Genomic DNA, 18,168 nt, shown 5'->3' on the forward strand with positions numbered 1-18,168 from the left:
AACTGTGGCTCTTCGTGAGATCCGCAAGTATCAGAAGAGCACCGAGCTTCTGATCCGTAAGCTCCCCTTCCAGCGTTTGGTCCGTGAGGTTGCTCAGGACTTCAAGAACGATCTTCGTTTCCAGGGTTCTGCTGTTATGGCTCTTCAGGAGGCAGCTGAAGCTTATCTGGTCTCTCTGTTTGAGGATACGAATCTGTGCGCTATTCACGCCAAGCGTGTGACTATCATGCCTCGTGACATGCAACTCGCTCGCCGTATTCGTAACGAGAAGTAAATGGGACTGGTGTTTATCAATACCGCAACATCCTGTTTGTTATAACCACTGTCATGATAAGCAATAGATTCGTTATTTCCATGTACATTAGGATATGTATAAACCAATGCCAAGATTTCATGGATTGAACTCATTTGTAATTTGTTTTCGATTCCCCGTTGAGATAGTGATAGACTCATCTTCGAATCAGAATCAATCTATGGGCACTCCAAATAGTACTTATTCACTCTTTCATAATAGGGCCCATAATAAGGGTCTATTATAAATTAGGGTACATGCATCATCATCATCTTGAGAAAGAACATAATCCCTTTGTAAACATGACTATTGAAACTGATATCATTCAACCTGTGAAAGACTTTGTCAGAGATAGTAAATTCCTTGTCAATCGCTGTACGAAACCCGATAAGAAAGGTAGGATCCAAACCGGTTGTCCTAATCAATAGAATTCACGCAAACAGCTACTGCTACTGCTGTAGGATTTGTTGTGATGGGCCTCGTTGGATATTTCGTGAAGTTGATTCATATTCCAATCAATAACATTCTGATTGGTGCTTAAATTACACCGTTGTTATGATATTATGGGTATGCGGGGTGGTTGCTTTTCTTGTCACATTCGATTGTTTGTTGAAATCCGTTTCTCTGAATTTGATCCTTCCGTGTCGTACTAGTCTGTATACTAAACACTATTGATTCTATAGAAATGGCTGACCATTCAAGGAGAAGATCCAGAAGTCGGAGTTCGAGTCGAAGTCATGACCGACATCGCTATCGTGATAGTAGTCCAAGTGTTCATCGTTCTCGACGTCATCATCGCTCGAGTCGAGAACGTAGCGAAGACAGGAGTCGTCGACGCAGTGACAGAAGTGAATCAAGAAGAAGAAGTCATCATCATCGAACTCGTTCCAAAAGCCATTCTCCTTTGCCATCACGACATGAGAATGATGGAAAGGGTACAACAAATGCATTGAAACAACAATTGGAGTCTTCAACAAAGAAGGTGGAGAGTTTGCAAGACTCATCGCAATTTCTTCTTCCACTGAAAACAATTACAATGCCGAAGAAAACATTCCGATTCGATGATAAAGGAAGAGAGATTAACGAGTTTGGTGAAGTTGTTGAAACTGCTATTATTAAGCCTGTGGCTACTCTTGCAATTAATCAAAAGAAGCAACAGAAGTCTCAAGTCAATCCGTAATCCCTCATTCTCTATGTGATGTGTAGTTATCTTTCCACGTATTCTCCATCAGGGAGTTCGAAGCCCAAACTGAAGAATCGTGCAATTATGGATCCCCGAATCAAGACATCACTCCATGATGTACGTAGAAAGAAGGAATTCAACTTCATCAAAGAAGGTACATTCCTGAAACGCGCAGAGGAAATGAGAGCTCAAGAAGTACGTGCGACTATCAGTCAGACCACTCTTGCAGAAACTATTGAGCCAAAGTCTGTGACGGAGAAGAAGGAGGAAGCTGAGACTCCAATCAAGGACCCAACTGCTCTTCCTCCACCTCCACACAATCCTGTTCCTGTGATGGAGTGGTGGGATTATGATCTGCTTCCTGAAGACATTTCTAAAGCAGCCAAAGCAGGTGAATATGAAGATGATGTGAGTTTCAACATGCTGAGTCTGGATCATTGTATCACGAAAGAGTTATTATTGATTTATTTACTGATATCTAGAGTTATTGAACACCCTGTAGTCGTGGAGAGAAACAAGTTACCTCCTCCAAAGCCATTACCATTAATGTTGACAAAGAAAGTGAGAATGAAGAGAATAATTGAGAAATAGGAGAGAAAGAAACAACGTCGTAAGAATCGAGCTGAAAGAGAAGAAGAGAAGCGAATCAAAATTCAAGCTGGTCTTCTTCCTAAACCTGAAATGAAGCTTAATTATCGTAATTTCAAACAAGTATTAGGAGCTGAAGCTACATTGAAACCCACATGGGCTGATAATCTAGTTAGAGAACAAATTGAGAAGCGAAAACTCGCTCATCAGATGCGTAACGAGGAACGGTATGGTTCATTGTCTTGCTTGATCCATAGCAAACTCACACCGCAAGAAGCAGCGGAAAAACGAGAACGTAAAGTGATTGGAAGTAAGACAGGAGAGTTGGAAGCCTGCTTGTTCCGTATTGAATCACTCTCGGACAAGAAACATCGTTTCAAAGTGAGTGTCAATGCACAGCAATATCATCTTGTTGGTAGAGTAGGGTCTTTTTGGAATGTCTGAAATAGTGTCTAATTGTGCCTTCAGTTCGATGTGTGATGGTATATGTGGAAGGAACGAAGAAGGCAATGCGTCATTACTTGAAGCTATTAACACATCGTATTGACTGGTCGGAACGACTTCCTGTGGAGAACCCAGAGGAGAATGACGATTCCACTCCCAATGCATGTACTTTGCTTTGGCAAGTTTGATTTGGATTAGGTACTTAGATGTAGGGAACAGTCAAACAGTTCCATTTTAAAGAGTTTATTATGAAGGATTGTGATAGTGATATTGAAGCAAGACAGGAGATGGCAGAGAAGTCATTAGTACAACATTGGGATTCAGTTGTAAATTATGTCCCTGAAATGAATCGTTTGTTGCCTGTTTGTGAGATAATTAATAATGATTTTTGATTGGTCGAAAGTCATGTGAATTGGGAAAACAGTCTTACGATCAAATCTAAGAATAGAATGAACGTTCTATCGGCTTCACAGCTGAGTAGGTCATGTTTGTCCCATAATATCCAGATTCCATAACGAAATTCGTGGAATCGATGGGTGAGAATTTTGTGTTCGCTACCAACGTTGAAAAGCAGCACAAGTATGGATGAATAGAGTGGTATATTTGTAGAAGAAAGCAACGTATTGAGAAACGTGTGGTGGTAATTACTGAATTTCGAATAATCACCTTACGAGCAGGACTGATGACAGGATACCGAGTAATGGATCTGGACTTGATATGAATTGTAGCTTGCAAGAGAGGGATTACTCATCGATCTCACCCTTCTGGCTCTGGATGATTCTGAAAAGGTGACAATCGAGTTTGATAATTGGGGGATCATGTTCCACACACTGCATACGGAACAGTTCCTTTCTAATCTACTGAATCGATACAATTCAATATGTTCCCTTATTCCCATGGAGCAGAGAGCAACGGTTCAAGTGAATATCCAGTTCCTTTGTCATAGTACTCTCGTTCCTAGTGCTGAAAAACCATGTGCTTTTGATCCTGACAAAACCAAGTACAGTGAGGCCCTGAAGATCATGCAATAGTTTGTTATATTAGTAACTCGTAGGTATGCTGTTATGTGCAATAAGTATGGAACCCAGCCGTTCATCGATATCGAAGAGAATCTTCTGGATCGTTTTATGTTGGGCAACAAATCAGTCATTATTGACTCTTCAAATCGAAATCTTGATTCTCAACAATGTGCAGCTATCATTGAGACTCTTCGTTATGATCAGTAGATGTGATTTAGGGAAATGAGAGTTAGATGGTTTGAATCCCTCACAGTTCGTGATATTCAAGGAATTGATATGATCATTCCAGCACTGGGAATAATGCTCTCTTCTAATGTGACACTCAAATCACTAACAGTTCAGAAGATTAAGACAACAGTAAAGGTATTTCAACATCCCTCTCCTCAGATATAGGCTCTCTCATGTTTCATCAATGCTTTCAAGAAGAATCCAAATAGTGGATTGGAGTCTCTTACCTTGAGTGACCTCCCATTCACCAATGAAATGATTGTGGAACTGCTACCTGTTATTCCCTCAGTTACAGAACTCTCCTTTGCTCACTGTCTCATGAATCAGAGTGTGATGGTTCATTTCTTCCAGACCCTCAAAGAGTGTCCAAGTCTGACTAAAAGACTACAATCTCTAGACATCGCAGACAACACTCTTGGACCTGATGGATCTACTGCCTTAGCTACATGGATGAATGAAGTTGTGCCATTGAATCTGTCTTCCATTAATCTCGCAGGAACAAATCCCGTGTGGCCTGTTGTCATTACAGCACTCCAGAAACGAGAGATCATTGTGCGACAGCTTGATATCTCAAGAAATCCTATCTATGATAAAGTATTCAGTGTCTTAAACCCTTTTATTGCTGGAGGACATGTGGTTAGTTTAGGAGTAGGAGACCTGAAAGGAGACATGATTATGACTGAAGGACTATGTGGATCGCTTCTTCTTAATGTAAATCTCAAAGCCACTACTCTGATTCTTGATAATACACCGATGGACTGTAATAGTGTAGAAACAGTATTACAAATAGACCGCTTCCAGGAACGATTGATCTCTCTAGTTGCTCAGTCCCAGTCCCTCGAAGCATTATCCATTAAGAACTGTCAGATGGATGATGCCTGTATCAGCATGCTCTGTGATGTCCTCGTGAAGTACACCAATTGTAAGCTTAGAAAACTTTATCTCGATGGAAATCTACGCATTCCTGAAGTTGGAAAGTGTACGTAACCCTTGTATTCATCAATCCAAGCTTCTGCTATGATTGCTACGCTTCTTAAGCAGTCGAAAACACTAGAAACCTTGTCCTTGTCAAGTTGTCATGGTATTCTTGTATCCAAAATTGCAGAAGGACTTCAGGCATCCACTTCGATTCAACATTTCTTCATGAATGAGTGTGGTTTGATGGATGATGACATCAAACAACTATGCACAGCGGTTCAGAACCACCACTCGTTGAAGACCCTCTCTCTCGATAGCAATAATATAATGTCTGCAGGGTTTAGTTCCATTTGTGCCATGCTGAAGACGACTCCATCCATCACAAACATGGGCTATTTACGTTCCCTTCCAGAGGTAACCATAGTCGAATCGAATTAACTCCAGATTGAAAGTATGTACAATGAAGAAGATCGTGAAAAAGTCAAGGCATCCAGAAGAAGTGCATTTACGATTATGATGCAACATTCTCATTGATCTGTTTCTTGATGAAGAATAGTTTACTCCAAAAGAACCGCGGTTCTCGGTTCATTGTGTTTTCTTGTCACAAAACCCATAAAAGAGAAGAAGAAATGGCTAAGAAATCATATCAAGAAGTCGTTCGTGGTATCCGTAGTTCAAAGGACCCGACGATGTACATTTCAGAGGTGTTGACGGAGATTCGTCAGGAGATCAAGGGAACGGATCGAAATGATAAGGTGATTAGTCTCCAGAAGCTCCTCTATCTGAATCTTCTCGGATATACGTTTGATTGGGCTGTAAGCAGCTACTGTGTCATGAAGTCATGTTGTAGGAGTTTCATGTGATCGAAGTGATGAGTCAGCCTCTTTACAGAGAAAGACGTGTCGGGTAACGTGTTTTGGTTGTGTTTTGACAGTAGTTATCTTGCTGCAACTGTTTTGATTCGTCCTGATTCGGAGCTTTTTATTCTCTGCGCAAACACTCTCAAGAAGGCATTCCTTTCTAAGAATAAGGTGGGTTGTTCAGGTTGATGTCGATGTTTAGTATGATGTGGGTCTGGCTTTGGATTGTTTCAGCATGGTTGTAAATGAGGAACTGTCTCATGACCTCCTTCCCGACATTCTGACTCTCTTGAAGAGTAAGCGTGCCTTTGTGCGGCGAAAGGCTGTTTTCTGTTTGTTCCGTATCTTTAAGAAGTACCCTGCAGCTCTGGAAGAGTCATTCGATCAATTGGTTTCGCTTCTTGTTGATTCTGATATTTCGGTCCAAAGCAGTACTGTAAGTGTGATTACAGAACTAGCTCGTATGGATCCTGATCGCTATCAGGCATTGGCTCCGACTATCTTCAATCTGTTGGTGAACGTGGACAATACATGGATTCTGATCAAGGTTATTAAGTTGTTGATGAGTCTGGTGACCAAGGAACCACGTCTGGCTAAGAAGATTCTCGATCCTTTGGTGAAGATTGTGCGCACTGCTGAAACCAAGTCTCTCCTGTATGAGGCAATGCTTGGAGTAACGCAATGTCTTATTTACATGAACGTAAAACCAGGAAGCAAATTGGAAAGAGAAGTGAATAAGGTCGCGGAATTGGAAATGTCAAAATTGATGGAATTTGTGGAAGATACGGATCCGAATCTCAAATACTTGGGCTTGTGTGGACTTCTTAAGTTGGTAGTGGTTGCTCCCACAATTGTTGCAAAGAAATCATTTGTGTTTGTGAGTTGTTTGAAGGCCAATGATAGTACAATTCGAAGCAAAGCTCTCCATTTGATCCAAGCCATTGCAAATTCCAAAAATCTTAAGAATTTGGTTGAAGATTTGATTTCTTGTCTCCATAGTGGTGTTGAAATGGAAATGAAGGAAGATATTATTGGAGGCATTGTAGATATGTGCTCACGAGACATGTACAAGAATATGCAAGACTTTGCGTGGTACGTGTCTGTATTGGTGGATTTGGCGTGTACTCGGGGTTCTCGTCAGGGAAAACTTCTCTCTAATCAATTGATTGATATTGCATTACGTGTCCCTGCAATTCGTCTCTTTGCTGTGAACTCTCTGTTGCCTCTTCTTTTGCAGCCTGAGTTAGTGAGTGATTTAATGCATGATGTGTTGATTGGAGCTGCTTGGGTGGTGGGAGAGTATTCTAGTTATCTCCAACAAGATCAGATTGCAAAGGTCTTTACTTCACTCACCTCTGCTTCTGTTGTCTATTTGAATTCCGAAATTCAGGCTGTGACTCTTCAAGCATTGCTTCAGGTGTCGTTGCGCTTCATCTGTGCATTGGGATCGGGCACAGAGCAAGCTGGTTTGATCAAGAAATCGGTTATTGCTCATGCTGAACAGTTCCTGACCAGTGAGAGTGATGAAGTACGTTACCGTGCTTCACTTCTTCGTGAAGTTCTGAATGCTACTGATTCTTTCGAGAATGAAGTGGTTGCAATTGAGTCCCATGAGGATGTCCAGGGAGAGATTGATAAGATGAATGAGGAGCGCAAGAATCTGACTTCCATGAACGAGAAGACAGATGCTGTCTCGACCTCTGTGGATAGTGATACGGAGATTAATTTAGGCAAAGCTATTGAGAGTGAAAACGCAGAGACTCCACGAGAGGATACACCAAAGGAAGAGGAGGAAGAAACTGCTGGAGAACAGACAGAAGAGAAGGAAGGTGGCATTAAGCAGTTATCCGAGTTGTTGGAGCGTTTGACAGAAGAATTGTTACCTGTATCTGCAAAGGCTCAACGAAAAGTGAAGATGCCAGAAGGATTGGATTTGGATACTCCAATTGCAAGCTTTGATCTGCCGAAGGAGGTGGAGAAGACTTCAACGATCACGTTTGTTGATGCACCGTTATTCAGCTATGCTGAGAACCGTGAAGAGGGTCGTGTAAGGATGTGAGGAGAGAATGAATGTTAGCATCATCGTCATCATGGAAAGAAGTCCCATCGTCGCGAGAAGGAGCAGTTCTATCTGGAGAAGGAAGAAGAGGAGGAAGGAGAGATCCAGGAACTCACATTGGAGGATGTGGGTGTGCCAATTGTGGAAGGAAAGAAGGAGGAAGAAGAGACTTCTGTCCGATTCACTGTTATCGGAAATGCTGAGGAGGATAGCACATCTGAAGAAGAAAAGCCAGCACCTAAAGAAGATACTTCTGTATCAGGCAAAAAACATCGATCGCATCGTCATCACTCAAAGAAGGAAGAGAAGACGGAGAAGGGCGAGGGTGAGCGAAAGCATCGTCATCATCATCATTAAACTGTTTGTTGACATCTCTAGATACTTGTGGTTTCTTGTTCTCATTTCCTTTTATCTTTCTTTCAGTTGTTTCCATTCTGTTGTATACAGTTTGCTATAAGTATTGATTACAGAAATGGGACATAAAAGAAGACATCACCGATTGAGCGACAAGAAGGATGAAAAACTGATAAAACAGGTGGAGAATGGGAACAAGAGCAGTTCAAAACGAACACAGTCGAAACATTATGATTCTACAGTATCTCATCCTAGTCCAAAGTTTGTTGTTTGAACTTATTGAATATATCATGTATAGCAGTCCTCTGGAATAAGTGTATTTAAGCGACTGGAGTCTCAAGGGTTTTCTATTCGGTCCATTGTCCCAGATGGAAATTGTCTCTTTAGGTATGTTTGTTCTTTTGGATGGACTATAGGTCATGTGCCGATCAACTGTTTGGTAATCAGAATCGTCATGTAGAAGTCCGCAAGAATGCAGTGCAATACATGATTCAACACAAAGGTAACTATATTCCTTTCATGGATCAAGATCGAGAGCCTTTTACAAAAGTCATTTTCTTGTTAAACTCTTTACATTTAGTATGTTCATAGAATGATGAAGAGTGGTACATGGGGAGGGGATCTGGAGATCAACGCCATTTCCAACTGTTATAATTGTAACGTTGTTGTGTACCAAGACCGAAGACCCGACCTAGAACTTCAGAACTTTCCTAATGTCGATCGAGTGATACGTATCGTGTATGTGGGATCCTGTCACTACATGAGCGTACGAGGAAAGAACTATGTTGCACTATCGCAGAAGTCTTCTTCAAACACAGTTGTTCTTCGTCCAGATGGTAGTGAGATACAAACACATGCAATAGAGACTGCAGCTACTTCGGATGTACAAACTACTGCAGTTGGAGAACCGAAAATAGAAATAACACCTACTGTCTCTTGTAAAGAGAACTCCAAGGTGGAACACACATCGAACCCTGTTATGACTCCTAAGGCAAAGATTCGATCAAAACAACCACGGATTTTGTCCAAAGAAGAGATTATCAAACGGAATCTAAAGGTGATCCGCCATATGAAGAAACGATACAAGGTGAAGAAGCATGTGTGTTCCGATCAGTGGTGTGGAGACCTTCCGTTTGATCAATTGGTAACAGAGGAGATGGTTAATCGCATCCAAGTGATTCCTCGAAAACATCAATTGAAAGGGATTCTAAAGTTCTTGACAATGAAATGTCCCTGCAATTCGGGATCTTACTTCAAGTATTGTTGTTTCCCTAAGATGAAGGCTTGGTAGGTTCGTAGGAAGATTCTAATTTGTAGTATCAATCGGAATCGTTATCATCTCAGTAAGTTTAGAGTATAACGCAGCAACGGTGAGGTTGTTCTTTCATTGTTTGTTGTTCCTACATCATGAGTGCCAACCTAGAGCGTGTTTGGAGTGTAATGAAAAGATTAGCTCCTCTAAAATTAGCGGAAAGCTGGTTATTGATGACATCAAGGATTATATATAGGGATAATGTGGGAGTACTCCTTTCGCCACTAAGAGAAAAAATAATTGATGGGAAACTGAAGATCCTGCTTTGCAATGACATTGTTGATTCGGTTTTAATTTTCGTTCTTTATTAACTTTAGGTTGTAGATGAAGCGATTGAAATGAATGCTGGTGCTATCATTACATACCATCCTATCATTTTCCATGGAATCAAGAGATTGGATCCAACTGAACGTGTTCCTCGTATTCTTATGAGGTATGTTATCTTCTGTTGATGAGACGCAGATGTACCCAGAATGACATTGCCATCTATTCTCCTCATACTGCTTGTGATGCTGCAGTGAATGGAGTCAATGATTGGCTTGTGAGAGGAATGGGTGATATTTGGTCCTCTGTTCCCATAACTCCCAATTCTGATGACCCACACACAGGAATAGGGCGTATTGCAGAGTTTTCGGATCCGCATCCTACAATTGAAGAAGTGATCCGTCGTGTGAGGAAACATCTTCAGCTGAAGAATGTTCAGGTCGCTGTAGAAATGAGAAAAAGGATTCAATATAGACAGATCGACCTCTCAAAACTCCAGTCAGATCGTTTGCTGTATGTGCTGGCTCTGGAGACTCGGTGTTGTCAGGTGTAGAAGCAGAGCTGTATCTTACAGGAGAGATGAGTCATCACCACATTCTGGAAGCTGTTTCATGTGGACGTACTGTGATTGTCTGCAATCATTCCAACACTGAACGAGGCTATCTAAAGGAAATAAAAATGGAACTAGACAGACAATTGGACGAGAACTATGAAGTTAAGATCTCTCAAGTGGATCATGATCCCTTAGCCGTATATTCATGTGTTTGTCCAAACACTTAGCAACACAATAATTAGCAAATTAACCTCTACGACGTCTTCTTCTTCCTTCAGTCGCACCACTTTTAGCACTTGTCTTGCTTCCCTTCGATGCAGTCTTCGAGGTTGCCTTCGCCTTACGAGCAGTCTTTGCACTTTCCTCCAATACAACTTCAACACCAGCCAAATAAGAAGAAGAACGTGCTTCTGTCTTTAATTGTTGATTCCAAGCTTGAACCAAATCAGGCAATTCCTTATGATACTTAGTGTTCATCTTGCTCAGCAAAGCAGCATCTAATCACTTAGCAATAAGTCAATAACCAACCATGATATTTATTCTCCTTCTTTAATGCATCTAACAACAGTGAAGGATCATCCTTGTACAGGAACGTTGCTACAAATTCAGCATCCTCATCACGATCTGTCTTCTGACATAACTTGAATAATTTCTTCAATTCCTCCTTCTTACCATTCTTTGCCAACAGAAGGGCTGCTCTTCTTACACCTGGCAACTGATCCACAGGAGTAACACGGTAATCCACATTCACCACATCAGCTTGATCCAATACACTCAAATCTCCCTTCTTCACAATCTTCACAATGGAGGATACATCTTCACGCGACAGCTGGAAGCTCAGACGCAGAGAAGGAGACAAACCAGGTAACTCCAGACACTTCTCGATATGTCCCCATGACTGTAACACGTATGCCAATGCATCATGCTGATCATGTCGAATCTGCTTACTCCAGTGAAGAGCCATCTCTACCTGATCAGCAGCCATCAGCATGACGAAGCGAATCGAAGGATGATTCAAGGGCAAACAAACGACATGACTGGCAGCTGAAGCCATTAACAGATGTCCCTTGAAGAGCTGAAGCACCGAACATACACCTTGTGGCATCAACTGGACAGGAGGCAACAGAGGACTGGAAATGGTATTGAAAACAACTTGATTGGAATAGACAGAAGCCTGAAGAGGAGGAATGGTTGTTAGAGATGATACATGAGCCAGAGTGTATGTGGTAACAGTGGTTTTGTTGATCAGAAGAAGCAAGAGAGTAACAGGAGTCACGAGGAATAGGCAGTTATTCTGATAGTATGCAGAGATCACAGGATGATTCTGGATAGTAATTAACGAGAAATCTGATTCCACACGATAGATTGCAGTCTTGTCATGGTAGCAGAGTAACATCAGACCACCCTTCTTCAACTCAATCACTTTCTCTGGAGCTGGCAGACGAGCACCCACAGACTTCAAGTGATGATGTCTCTTCCATTCAAATGCTGTACTCTCAGTTTCACCTGCAATTGGTGTTGTAGGAGTTTCAGCCTGCTCGGGGTTTTGAATATCCCATCCAAAGAACATCAAATGCTGGCTGTGAATGTGCGTGGATCGCATCTCAGCTTCTGTTGGGTTCATTCCAACTCCCAGCAAATAATGACCGAAGAGAGTGAGTGGAGTAGATTCACCAGGAATCATAACGGAAGTATGGCTATTGGCAGTGCGGTCCTATAGATTAGATGGACTTCAATGCTGGTACATGAACAATGATAGATTCTTTCTCAATTGTAGCATAGCGAGAAGGAAGGTAACTCCATGTGAAAGCTGAGATATTGACAAATTGATCGATATGTTTCAGAGTCACCGTGCCTGACTCATAAGCAACTGAATAGAGAATAAGCGTGGTAGCGCCAGGGAAGAACAGAGCCAACATTGAACCATCGCTGTTGAGTTCCATGACAGGAGTACCTGATAGAGTGATTGACTCTCCAACTTGCTGAGAAGCCTTAAGACAAGCAGCAGGATAGGTTACAGCAAGAGCAGAACCAACAGGTTTCTCTTCAAGATCGTATAGTTGATGATCTGATGATGAGAAAGCTTGACTATCCTTACACAACATATTACTCTGATATACCAACACATGAGCCATATGATCCTGAAGAAGGGTTGGATTCTGCAGAGGAATCACACTGGGAGATGTGACCATGTTAATGCTGAATACTGTTACACCATAACGAGAAGCAAGAGCAACCTATCTTTCATTCAATGCTCCATAACTCACTTTGGAATGAACCGAACTCATAGTACGAATCTTGGTTAATTTGTTCTTATCCTTCAATCCTTCAGGAATACATTCTGATCCAGTTATATTGGTCATGACTCCAGTCTTTAGATCCACAACTGATACATACTCCATCTATCACTTATTCTCAGATTCAGCTCATACACCACTCACCACAGGAACATATCTCTCCTGCATAGCAGGTACTAATGGTTCACAGAGATCACTCAATGTAGCACCATTTACAGTCACAGATTGCATAGCAGTGGCTGGGATACATTGTTTGCATCCGAGCTCAACAAGAGTAGAATTAGTAGCAGCGACAGGAGTAGCACCGAGATCAACACGGATAACTTGATTAGATGCAGCCAACACATAGAGAGAATCAAGATCAGCTGAATAGACCATCTCATTCACCAATCCTAAACCTAAAAAGAAAAAGAAAGAAACAACCTTGAGAGATAGCTCCATCCAAACAAGCAAACGAAGGAGTAATAGAAATGAATTCATTATTACTTCCAATTGCCACATCCCAACAGATAGCCAGATTCTGACTGTTGATCGCAATTACATGAACACTATTGCTTGGATGGTTATATGACTAATGATGAAACTGAGTACAAATCCTTACAAGAGATCCAGTTTGGACATGCTTGTAAGGAGTCATGAATAGAACATTAAGATGAGCAACAGATGTCTGAATCACATTATCAATTAGATTGTAGACACAAAGGTGACCATTCGTACCAACAAGCAGATATTGGCCAGTTAGAGGCAGCACACAAGAACACTGCAAACCTTGAAGATGACTAGAATAAAACTCATTCATAAATACTACATAGTATTACGAACCTCTGTTGCTGTCTGAGCAATGTAATCAATAAGAATGAATCCTTCATTATAGATGGCAATTACAAACTGTGAAGACACGGGAGAATAAGATGAAGCATTTGACCATAGAAGAGTATCGTTATCAAAGAACATAACACTCCTTAAGCCAGTCATAGGAGCGGTAGCAGCATCTTTCGTTCTAGCTATCAAATACCATTCTAAACGATACTCATTCAATTTTGGAATATCCTCGTTCTGTTTCTGTTGCAATTTATATGAAGAGCACTGATCAAACAGCATCTACAATCTAAGCCTCTATGAAGCTAAAGGATACAGAAGACGACGTTCTGTAGATAATAGACTTGGACTCATAGTTCCATATGACGACATTATCCTGAACATCAGCAGTCACTACCAGAGGCTTTGTAGGGTGGATATCAACAGATATGAACTCAGCTACATTCTACAAGGATGAGTGAACACGGCAAGAATAAGAAATACAGCAAGATTGCTATACTCGGGAAGAGTACCGAAAAAGTCATATCCAGTTATGATCCCTTGGAATTCCTTCGAAATAGAAGATTTCTAGAGAATATGGTAAGAGAAACAAGCGAAATAAACGAAACACAGCCTACAGTAGGAACAGACGTCCCTCTTTGAGTATTCGATACTGTAGCATCCATGATTTAAGAAAACCCTTTCAGAAATAGAAAAGATCAATTGGGATGTTAGATTTGGTCGAAAATGCGAGGAGATACAGACGAAATCGAGCCTTTTTCTGGAATATGAACCAACTCTTCTGTTTTATCAATCTGAATATGGATATTTGATATAAGACTTGCTATAACAAGTTTCAAAGCGAGAAAACAGTTCTTCCCTTTCACTGCATTTCCAGTCAGATGAAGATATCTTACTCAATTGCAACAGTAGATGATGCAAAGGCGATTTCTGCAGTGATTGTATCAACCCTCCTTTCTACATCGGCGAGTCAATATCCAAAGGTAATTATTGTGGAATCCTTTTGAACTAGTCTGAAATTGATCGAATGCTAGAAATCAACACTCCAGACATGATTGTGTCTCAATTCCCTGAATACACTTTTATTTGTGCAAAGGATCAGGATGCGTTATCATTGGAGATGAGGATGAATAATAGTATTGTTGGAGTTGGAAGTGTGAATTGTGATAGTCTTAAACGGTTATTTGTATTGAAAGAGTATCAAGTATCAATTGAAAGAGTAATGAAATAAAAGAGAATGGGAATTGCATCAACGATCCTTCAGCAATTGATAACCATTCATAATCAAGAGTATCCTTCTTATGTAATGTAGAATGGATATATTAGCAATAGCCGATTACTCTTACCGGAACAGAAATGGCTCGTCATTTATACGAAAAACATGGTTTCGTTGTAGTTGAAGAGATCCATGATCCATTAAGGGGCGAACTGTATTACATGCGTTTGAGTCCAATTCTGTCTTGATTTGAATGTTCGAAGACACCATCCATTCTAAGAGTGAGTAGGAGGAGAAACTGATTCGATTCCAAGAAGAAGATATTTATAAGAATGAAGATCCAATAATGGATTAGGAAAGGTTCTATTAGAAACTGTAATAGAATATCAGCATGCAAAAAACACTACTTCTTTTGCCATTTTCTGTGAATCTTAGTATCTCGTAAATAAACGTTCGTTGAGAATATAAATGCCTGGTATCGAACTTACAGAAGAACAGGTACGTTTACAATATTCGATGAAGTTATTCACAGAAGAAGGAATACACGCAGGCTTTCGAGGTTTTCGACAAGAATAAGGATGGAATGATTTCACGTCAGGAGTTGAAGACAATTATGCGTTCTCTGGGACAGAATCCTACAGAAGATGATATTGAAGAAATGTTGTTGAATGTGGACCGAGATAAGGATGGTCAGATTAGTTACGACGAGTTTATGAAGATTATTTCTCAACAGATTAAAGCGTCAGGTAGGTGAGTCGAGAAATGCTAATGTACAGAGGATGTTGATGAAATGGAAGAGGCATTTGCTGTATTTGATGTTGATAAGGATGGTTATATCACAAAGAGTGAGTTGCGTCAGGTGATGAACCGACTGGGAGAGAATCTGACTGACAAACAGCTGGATGCAATGATAAAGGAAGCAGATAAGGATGGAGATGGCAAGATCAATGCTAAGGAGTTTAAAGCACTGATGAACTAAATAGACTGTTTGTTACCAAACATATGATAGTTCTGTAACCGCAAAATTTAAAATTAGTAGTGATATCAAAAGAGGCGAGCTTTTTTCCTCTTCATCTCTTCCAAGTAAATTGCTCGTTGCTTCTCTAACATGGCTAGCCGCTGCTGAGCGAGTTCTTCCTTCGTCTGGATGTCAGGAGAATCCATACACGATTTCAATACTGTAGACTCTCGATGTAGTGGTTTAGATGGAGGTGGAGTACTTTGAATAAGTGGCTTTTGGAGTCTATGATAAGAAGAAAAGATGACTCCTACGCTTTGTCAATCCATCGAATATGACGTTCATTCTCTTCTGGATCAGCGTTCGTATTTATTGCATAACTATTTGTATCTGGCTAGGGATAATCAAACCAAACATCCCAATACTGCTCGTGTATGACGTTTTGTAGGCGTGTGCAGGGCGGCTTCTGGATACAATTTGCGAATATCTGTAGATCCATGACGTGAAGGTCGAGGAGAATAACCACTAACGTTCTCTGATAACGACGAACGTCTTGACACCGTAGACAAATAAGACAAACCATGAACAGGAACTGGAGTCGGAATATGAGCAGAAACAGGTTTGACTCGAGAGACAACAGGAGTCGTTTTTGAAGGAGTCGAACGAATAAAGATTGGGGTTGACACATGACTGCTAGCAGGTTTTAACGTTGAACTGCTGATTGTGATCCTATCATACAAGAACTACATATCCACATGAGAGTTGTTGTAGTATTCATTAGCATCCATTTTCTTTTTTAGAGGAGACTGTCTTTCCACTCCCGAACCATTTACGATACTTCCATCACCTAAACATGAAATCATCCAGTTGAACCAACTTTCGCTGTCCAAATTCCTCAATTCTTCAAAGCAGTTATGAATTGCCAGAACTTTCCGAATTATGCTCTCACATTGAATAATCTGTTTCCTTGCATCTTGAATACGGTCTCTGTCGGCAGCTTTCAATTTCCTTGGTGACCGCTCACTCATTTTTGAAAGATGTCTATTGAAAAGAGTCATTGCATAGTTAATTGTGATTGATTGGATCTACTTTGCACTCAGTGAACGTATTTTCGCATGGCTGCAACACTGTAATCCCCGCCTTTTCTGTATCTCTTTAACTCTCAATCAATCTTCTGTGTTCATTTAAATATAACGGAGTTTAAGAGGATTTGTTCATTATTTGACATGTACAACTCGATGCCAAGAATTGGGTCGATTTTGGCTTGTTTCTCGTTTTCATGATTAGGTAAATCGTACAGATTGAATTCCGTTCGTTTCTCTGTTTGAACAAATGAGAGTCAACGAATATTCTAACGTATATGATATGGAGTGGGATAAGGTGACCTCAGCGTTTTGGAAGAAGTACTGTAGGTTCTGATACTAGTAGTTTATTCTTTAGGGCATCCAAATTGTTCTCATTCCAGGACCTATGTACTGAATCGTTACATTGATTCGGAGGGTAGATTAGTGACGAAACGTTTGCATGTGATTACTCAGAACCTCCCTTACTTCATGTGTCGATTGTTTGGTAATATTACGACGTATGGTGGTGAGGAGACCATTATTGATCCCAAAAAGAAGATCCTGTCCATCCACTCTAAGAACCTGTCATTTACAAGACAGGCCACTGCGTTGGATACGAGTAGCTACACTGTCTGTCCAACAGATCCTTCGAAGACGTTGTATGTGAAATCTACAACAACTTATGGAAGTACAGCAAGTCTTCTCAACAATCAGATTGAAAAGTGGTATGCTTACAACGAAGGTCACCACTTCAAGAAGGGAGTAGATGTAATTAATTCTATTTTGTCAGGAGCTACTGTTATTGATTATGGTATCGATGAGGCGAAAGCAACCCAGTGATGATTGTACTTTAACTGTCATTTATATGGTTGTTTGTTTGTTATATAAGCAGAGAGGATCCAGATCTATTTAGATCACTTTAACTATTCTCGAAACAACACTTCCGCGGTTATTTTCAGACTTTTGACAGAACGAATCCGAGCTATCAATTCTTTAACGGAAGGATTGTTTCACTTTTAACACTTTAGTTAATTCTTTGGTGTTAGTTGATTCCATGAAAGATAGTGAATTTCAACATGAGTATGATTGTGACTGGGATCGCGTAACATCTTCCTTTTGGAAGAAGTACTGTACGCATTATTCATCATTCTGATCGTTAGGGCATCCTAAGTGCTCTCAATCCAGAGCTCTTGTACTCAGTCGTAGTATTGATTCAGAGGGTCGTCTGGTCACCAAACGACTTCATGTAATTTCTCAAGATGTTCCTGCCTTTGTGAAGGCCATTGTTGGGAATGTGGCAACATATGCAGGCGAAGAATCTATTGTGGATCCCAAAACGAAAACATTGACATTACGGACAAAGAATCTATGCATGACTTCTTTGGCAACTATAGATGAGCTATGTGTGTATTCGGCTTGTGCGGATGACAAAAACAAGACAGAATATATTAAAAAGATGTCAGTACAAGGATGGTTGACAGGATTGGTCAATTATCGCTTGGAAAACTGGTTTGTGGATGCAGATAAGCGGAATCGCGGAAATGGTATAAATGTCATGGATGAGATTATTGGAGGTGTTTCACAATTGCTTCTCCCTCTGAATAAGGAATTCGAACAGTAATAGGATTTAGCAACTGTTTCTTGTAAACATATTATTGCTTAACTTCCTGAGTCATTCGTTCCTTTTCAATAAGATAAACAACTCTGTCTAGTCCTCCCATCACTTTCTTCACTTCTTCT

General features: G+C 40.6%; 13 protein-coding genes across 13 annotated transcripts; 11 read left to right on the top strand and 2 right to left on the bottom strand.

Annotated features, from left to right (window-relative positions):
* Positions 1-274, top strand: JH06_3301 (histone H3; the record flags this gene model as incomplete). Its single annotated transcript, XM_014670859.1, has 1 exon — positions 1-274. A coding segment is annotated over one exon (274 nt), but the record flags the coding sequence as incomplete, so codon positions are not given.
* A 320-nt stretch (positions 275-594) lies between these two features.
* Positions 595-833, top strand: JH06_3302 (hypothetical protein; the record flags this gene model as incomplete). Its single annotated transcript, XM_014670860.1, has 2 exons — positions 595-688; positions 721-833. The coding sequence occupies 2 exons, from the start codon at positions 595-597 to the stop codon at positions 831-833; spliced, it is 207 nt and encodes a 68-aa protein (XP_014526346.1).
* A 495-nt stretch (positions 834-1,328) lies between these two features.
* On the top strand, positions 1,329-2,899 carry JH06_3303 (u4 u6 small nuclear ribonucleoprotein; the record flags this gene model as incomplete). Its single annotated transcript, XM_014670861.1, has 7 exons — positions 1,329-1,468; positions 1,499-1,927; positions 1,958-2,036; positions 2,067-2,290; positions 2,321-2,483; positions 2,513-2,689; positions 2,720-2,899. 7 exons carry the CDS (start codon positions 1,329-1,331, stop codon positions 2,897-2,899), a joined length of 1,392 nt encoding a protein of 463 aa, XP_014526347.1.
* Positions 2,900-4,204: 1,305 nt separating this feature from the next.
* Positions 4,205-4,741, top strand: JH06_3304 (hypothetical protein; the record flags this gene model as incomplete). The annotated part of the gene is made up of 1 exon (XM_014670862.1): positions 4,205-4,741. The coding sequence occupies one exon, from the start codon at positions 4,205-4,207 to the stop codon at positions 4,739-4,741; it is 537 nt and encodes a 178-aa protein (XP_014526348.1).
* Positions 4,742-5,301: 560 nt separating this feature from the next.
* On the top strand, positions 5,302-7,948 carry JH06_3305 (hypothetical protein; the record flags this gene model as incomplete). The annotated part of the gene is made up of 5 exons (XM_014670863.1): positions 5,302-5,487; positions 5,523-5,578; positions 5,610-5,703; positions 5,735-7,579; positions 7,610-7,948. 5 exons carry the CDS (start codon positions 5,302-5,304, stop codon positions 7,946-7,948), a joined length of 2,520 nt encoding a protein of 839 aa, XP_014526349.1.
* Positions 7,949-8,063: 115 nt separating this feature from the next.
* JH06_3306 (hypothetical protein) lies at positions 8,064-9,305 on the top strand (the record flags this gene model as incomplete). The annotated part of the gene is made up of 5 exons (XM_014670864.1): positions 8,064-8,213; positions 8,244-8,332; positions 8,362-8,494; positions 8,526-9,232; positions 9,263-9,305. The coding sequence occupies 5 exons, from the start codon at positions 8,064-8,066 to the stop codon at positions 9,303-9,305; spliced, it is 1,122 nt and encodes a 373-aa protein (XP_014526350.1).
* A 290-nt stretch (positions 9,306-9,595) lies between these two features.
* On the top strand, positions 9,596-10,301 carry JH06_3307 (hypothetical protein; the record flags this gene model as incomplete). Its single annotated transcript, XM_014670865.1, has 3 exons — positions 9,596-9,690; positions 9,720-9,966; positions 9,996-10,301. The coding sequence occupies 3 exons, from the start codon at positions 9,596-9,598 to the stop codon at positions 10,299-10,301; spliced, it is 648 nt and encodes a 215-aa protein (XP_014526351.1).
* Positions 10,302-10,320: 19 nt separating this feature from the next.
* Positions 10,321-11,470, bottom strand: JH06_3308 (hypothetical protein; the record flags this gene model as incomplete). Its single annotated transcript, XM_014670866.1, has 2 exons — positions 10,321-10,571; positions 10,603-11,470. 2 exons carry the CDS (start codon positions 11,468-11,470, stop codon positions 10,321-10,323), a joined length of 1,119 nt encoding a protein of 372 aa, XP_014526352.1.
* A 325-nt stretch (positions 11,471-11,795) lies between these two features.
* On the bottom strand, positions 11,796-13,855 carry JH06_3309 (wd40 repeat protein; the record flags this gene model as incomplete). The annotated part of the gene is given in 10 exon segments (XM_014670867.1): positions 11,796-12,311; positions 12,342-12,476; positions 12,507-12,769; positions 12,795-12,942; positions 12,973-13,150; positions 13,180-13,371; positions 13,402-13,472; positions 13,507-13,628; positions 13,640-13,757; positions 13,808-13,855. 10 exon segments carry the CDS (start codon positions 13,853-13,855, stop codon positions 11,796-11,798), a joined length of 1,791 nt encoding a protein of 596 aa, XP_014526353.1.
* A 216-nt stretch (positions 13,856-14,071) lies between these two features.
* On the top strand, positions 14,072-14,654 carry JH06_3310 (acetyltransferase family protein; the record flags this gene model as incomplete). The annotated part of the gene is made up of 5 exons (XM_014670868.1): positions 14,072-14,173; positions 14,203-14,297; positions 14,328-14,387; positions 14,427-14,493; positions 14,523-14,654. The coding sequence occupies 5 exons, from the start codon at positions 14,072-14,074 to the stop codon at positions 14,652-14,654; spliced, it is 456 nt and encodes a 151-aa protein (XP_014526354.1).
* Positions 14,655-14,874: 220 nt separating this feature from the next.
* JH06_3311 (calmodulin) lies at positions 14,875-15,385 on the top strand (the record flags this gene model as incomplete). Its single annotated transcript, XM_014670869.1, has 3 exons — positions 14,875-14,904; positions 14,939-15,152; positions 15,183-15,385. The coding sequence occupies 3 exons, from the start codon at positions 14,875-14,877 to the stop codon at positions 15,383-15,385; spliced, it is 447 nt and encodes a 148-aa protein (XP_014526355.1).
* A 1,311-nt stretch (positions 15,386-16,696) lies between these two features.
* JH06_3312 (hypothetical protein) lies at positions 16,697-17,268 on the top strand (the record flags this gene model as incomplete). The annotated part of the gene is made up of 2 exons (XM_014670870.1): positions 16,697-16,772; positions 16,805-17,268. 2 exons carry the CDS (start codon positions 16,697-16,699, stop codon positions 17,266-17,268), a joined length of 540 nt encoding a protein of 179 aa, XP_014526356.1.
* Positions 17,269-17,482: 214 nt separating this feature from the next.
* Positions 17,483-18,049, top strand: JH06_3313 (hypothetical protein; the record flags this gene model as incomplete). The annotated part of the gene is made up of 2 exons (XM_014670871.1): positions 17,483-17,558; positions 17,589-18,049. The coding sequence occupies 2 exons, from the start codon at positions 17,483-17,485 to the stop codon at positions 18,047-18,049; spliced, it is 537 nt and encodes a 178-aa protein (XP_014526357.1).
* Between the last annotated feature and the right edge of the window lie 119 nt (positions 18,050-18,168).

The sequence above is a fragment of the Blastocystis sp. subtype 4 genome, assembly GCF_000743755.1.
Source record: "Blastocystis sp. subtype 4 strain WR1 chromosome Unknown seqid_0219, whole genome shotgun sequence".
NCBI lineage: Eukaryota > Bigyra > Opalinata > Blastocystidae > Blastocystis > Blastocystis sp. subtype 4.